The sequence below is a fragment of the Mustelus asterias genome, chromosome 13, assembly GCF_964213995.1.
Source record: "Mustelus asterias chromosome 13, sMusAst1.hap1.1, whole genome shotgun sequence".
In the NCBI taxonomy this organism is placed as follows: Eukaryota; Metazoa; Chordata; class Chondrichthyes; order Carcharhiniformes; family Triakidae; genus Mustelus; species Mustelus asterias.
The window spans coordinates 62,163,322-62,167,279 of NC_135813.1; the positions used below are offsets into that span (position 1 = coordinate 62,163,322).

A 3,958-nucleotide genomic window follows, 5' to 3' on the forward strand; every position below is an offset into this window, starting at 1 on the left:
ACGAGGCCAAGGATAAACTTGATAACAAGGAGTTTACATTTTAAAATTGAGACGTTCCTTAACCAGGGGCGAGCACAAATGTGAAAAGTGAATGAGACTTGGTGTGAGTTAGGACATGGGTAGCTAAACTTTGGACGACCTTCATTTTATGGAGGGTAGAATGTGGGAGGTTCCTGGAGCCCACTGGAATAGTTAATATTAAAGTTAACGACAGCATGGATGAGTGTTTCAGCAGCCAATGAACTGAGACAGGGGCAGAGTTGGGCAATGTTCAGGATTGTTCAAACAGGTGATCAAGCTCTGGGAAACTAAAGCTGGGAAGAGTCTGGTTTAGACTCAGACAGTGAGAGGGTTGGAGATGGCCACTTGGGAGCAGAGTTTGTGGCAGGGACAGAATATTGGTCTTCCCAATATTGAGTTGGAAGAAGTTTCTCTTCATCCAGAACTGCATGTCGGATAAGCAATCTGACGACTTAGAGACAGTGGAGGATTGGAGAGAGGTGGCGATGAGGCAGGGCTGGGTACTCTCAGCACACGTTTGGAAACTGACACTGATTTATTTGGATAAATCCACCGAAAGGCAGAAATAGAAGGAAGCCAGGGATAGATCCTTGGGGGACACACCAGAGTTAATGTTCTGGGAGTGGGAAAAAGTCATCACAGGTGGATAGACAAGAATGAAACCAGGTGAGCACAGTCCTACAGCTGGTTAACAACAGAAAGATGTTGAAGAGGAGGGTGTTGTCTAGTGTATCAATGCTGCCGGCAGCTGGAGAAGGGTGAGGAGGGATAGATCAGCCTTGTCACTGTCACATAGAATATCATTTCTAACTCTGATAACAGCCATTTAGGTATGGCGGCAGGTATAGAAACCTGAATGGAGGGGATTCAGACAGGGAGTACCAGGAAAGATTGGCACACATTCTGGAGGTGACAACATGTTTGAGGACATGGGAAAGAATTGGGAGTTAGAGAGAAATGGGTAGTTTGCAAGGATGAATTGAGGTTTGTTTTTTGAGAGGAATGGCGGTGATAGATTAAAGGAGAGAGGGACAACAGCCGATGAGAGAGAAGTGTTCACAATATCAGCTAACATGGAGACCAGGAAGAGAAATTTAGTGGGAATGGTTTTTTTTAAATTCATTCGTGGGACATGGGCGTCGCTGGCTTGGCCAGCATTTATTGCCCATCCCTAGTTGCCCGGGGCAGTTGAGAGTCAACCACATTGCTGTGGCTCTGGAGTCACATGTAGGCCAGACCAGGTAAGGACGGCAGATTTCCTTCCCTAAAGGACATTAGTGAACCAGATGGATTTTTCCGATAATCGACAATGGTTTCATGGCTAATAGTAGATTATTAATTCCAGATATTTTTAATTGAATTCAAGTTCCACCACCTGCCGAGGCATGATTCGAACCCGGGTCCGCAGAACATTAGCTGAGTTTCTGGTTGAGGATTGTGGGACTTGAGATCAAAATAAGCTCAGCGAAGGGCATGTGGAGAAAAAGTAGAGAAAAATATAGTGTCAGAACTCGGGCAATGAGGAACCATCCAGAAGATTACATGGCGGCTGGGATTTAGCAATGTTTAGTTACAATGGCCCGGCCATTTGGTAGCGTGTCAACAGTTGGTGGTGCTTTATTGGGACTGGGCAGTTTTGGTTTGGTAACGGGTAGCAATTGAGAGATTCAAATATGGAGTTCCCAGAAAGACACAAATTCTGGAGGAAACAGTTCAGCTTTTAAACAGACTGTCCGTTCTGAAGTTTGTTTTTTACGGTGTCTGCTTTTCCCTGTGGTTTTTCTTGTCTGCTGTCTGGTTTCTAGCAGGCATTGTTCCTCTGGGACTGAAGGGCTCACTCGATTAGTTTGATCTGTTACTGTAAAAACCAAAGCCCTGAAAATAAAGTCCGGAGTCTTCAGCCATGAGAAGGGCAGCACTCGACTGAATGCCCCCACCCTCCACTTCACAACCCCAGGTGCCCCCCCCCTCCCCCCCAACCACAGCACCAGCTGAATAACAAACCCACACAGCACTCAAAATATCATTTACTTTATTACGATTGTCGAAAAAGGTTACTTTCTTTAACCCATAGAATTCCCACAGTACAGAGGGAAGCTATTCGGCCCATTGAGTCTGCACTGATTCTCCAAAAGAGCCTCTTACGTAGGCCCACCCCCCTGCCCTATCCAAGTAACCCCGTACCTTTACCACGGCTAATCCACCTAACCCGCACATCTTTGAACAGTGGGAGGAAACCGGAGCACCCGGAGGAAACCCACGCAGACACGGGGAGAATGTGCAAACTCCACACGGACAGTGACCCAAGCCAGAATTGAACCTAGGTCCCTGGCGCTGTGAGACAGCAGTGCTATCCACTGTGCCACTGTGCTGCCCCTGTGCCACCCTGTACCATCGTGCCGTCCCATGCCACTGTGCCATCATGCCACCCCCATGCCACCGTGCCGCCCCCGTGCCGCCCCAAATCATTATTTCTTCCTGATTCTTCCTGTGTTGCAAAGTGTTCTGCGCATTGGCTCCGGGTGGGTTTAAGACACTAACTCGATGAGCTTGCTGGGCAAAACTGTAGACTGACCTGTGGGGTTTCTTTTGTCTTTCAGGACGGGCGATATGTCCTGGCTCTTTGGCAAAGGTACATAGCGGAGGCTGGACCATGGGCATAGCTGTGGTTCAGAGCAGATCTCAGCGGCTCAGTCGGGCAGTCCTTCCTGAGGCACAAGGTCACCGGCAGTAGGTTACGCTGAGGGGGATGGTGGGGGGAGGGGCGGGGTGGGTGTGGTTGGGTGGGGGGTCCGGAGGCCGTGCTCTTTTGGACAAAGCGACAATCCCCTTGGCGCCTGCTGCCATGCCGACCGAAGGTGCCGGGCTCCATTTTAAATGGCAGGAATGCCACCTCCCCCCACCCTGTCCCCCTGGTGAATGGCGGGGCCACCTCACAGCTCCTCATAGTTCCAGCTCGTCATGCAACTGTGCCAACTAAAGGGAAGGACAACAGGCCTTTGCCGCCGGTGCCCTTACCAACTCATGCCGCCCAATCCTGGATGCCGCACCTGCTGCATGTTTCACCCTGACAGCACGCCAATAGGAACAACTGGCTCTGGGCGTCACCCTGAGTCTCACATCGTCCTCAACGCCGTTTGTTATAGAAGCTATGGCTCGCGGTTTTGAGTGAGGAGGGAGAGGCGAATCGGAGAATGCGCCAACCAAGACTCTTACACTGATCATCTGAAAAGGCTGGGGCGGCTTGTGTTCAAAACTGTCATGAGAAAATGTACTTTTTTTTTAGAAAAGAAAGCAAGATGCTTTCAGATGACTGCTTTGGCTCTTTGGTGGTACCTCTGGTGCTCCTGTATGCATGTTTCAGCATCCGATACAATAAAAAGGACTGGCCAAAGCAATATTGTCATGAGTTCAAATCTGTGCAATGACCCTGAACATTTGGATTGCGGTTAACATTAAAGATGTTAAAAATGGGAAGGCGACTTATTATCTAAATGGGGAGAGACTTCGGGATGCTCCAATGCAGAGGGATCTGGGTGTCCTTGTTCATGAGTCACAGAAAATTAGCCTGCAGGTACAGCAGATATTAAAGTGAATGGAATGTTGGCATTTATAGCTAAAGGAATAGAATATAAAGGTAAGGAAGTATTGTTGCAACTATACAAGGCATTGGTGAGGCCGCATCAGGAGTATTGTGCACAGTTTTGGTCCCCTTATTTGAGGAAAGATGTAGTGACATTGGAGGCAGTTCAGAGGAGGTTCACTAGATTGATTCCAGAGATGAGGGGTTTGTCGTATGAAGAGAGATTGAACAGTTTAGGCCGATACTCTCTGGAATTTAGAAGAATGAGGGGAGATCAAATTGAGGTATACAAGATGATAAAAGGTATGGATAAACTAGATGTGGAGCGGATGCTTCTTCTTGTGGGGCATTCTA

At 48.3% G+C, this 3,958-nt stretch overlaps 1 protein-coding gene across 1 annotated transcript in view; it reads left to right on the top strand.

The window, feature by feature from the left end:
* Nucleotides 1-3,412, top strand: part of aifm3 (AIF family member 3) — a 191,652-nt gene extending 188,240 nt beyond the window's left edge. Inside the window, exon 20 of the mRNA XM_078227646.1 lies at nt 2,622-3,412. Within this exon, the coding sequence (XP_078083772.1) occupies nt 2,622-2,661 (40 nt within the window). The 3' untranslated portion in view covers nt 2,662-3,412. The remainder of the gene's footprint in view (nt 1-2,621) is intronic.
* Nucleotides 3,413-3,958: the final 546 nt, after the last annotated feature.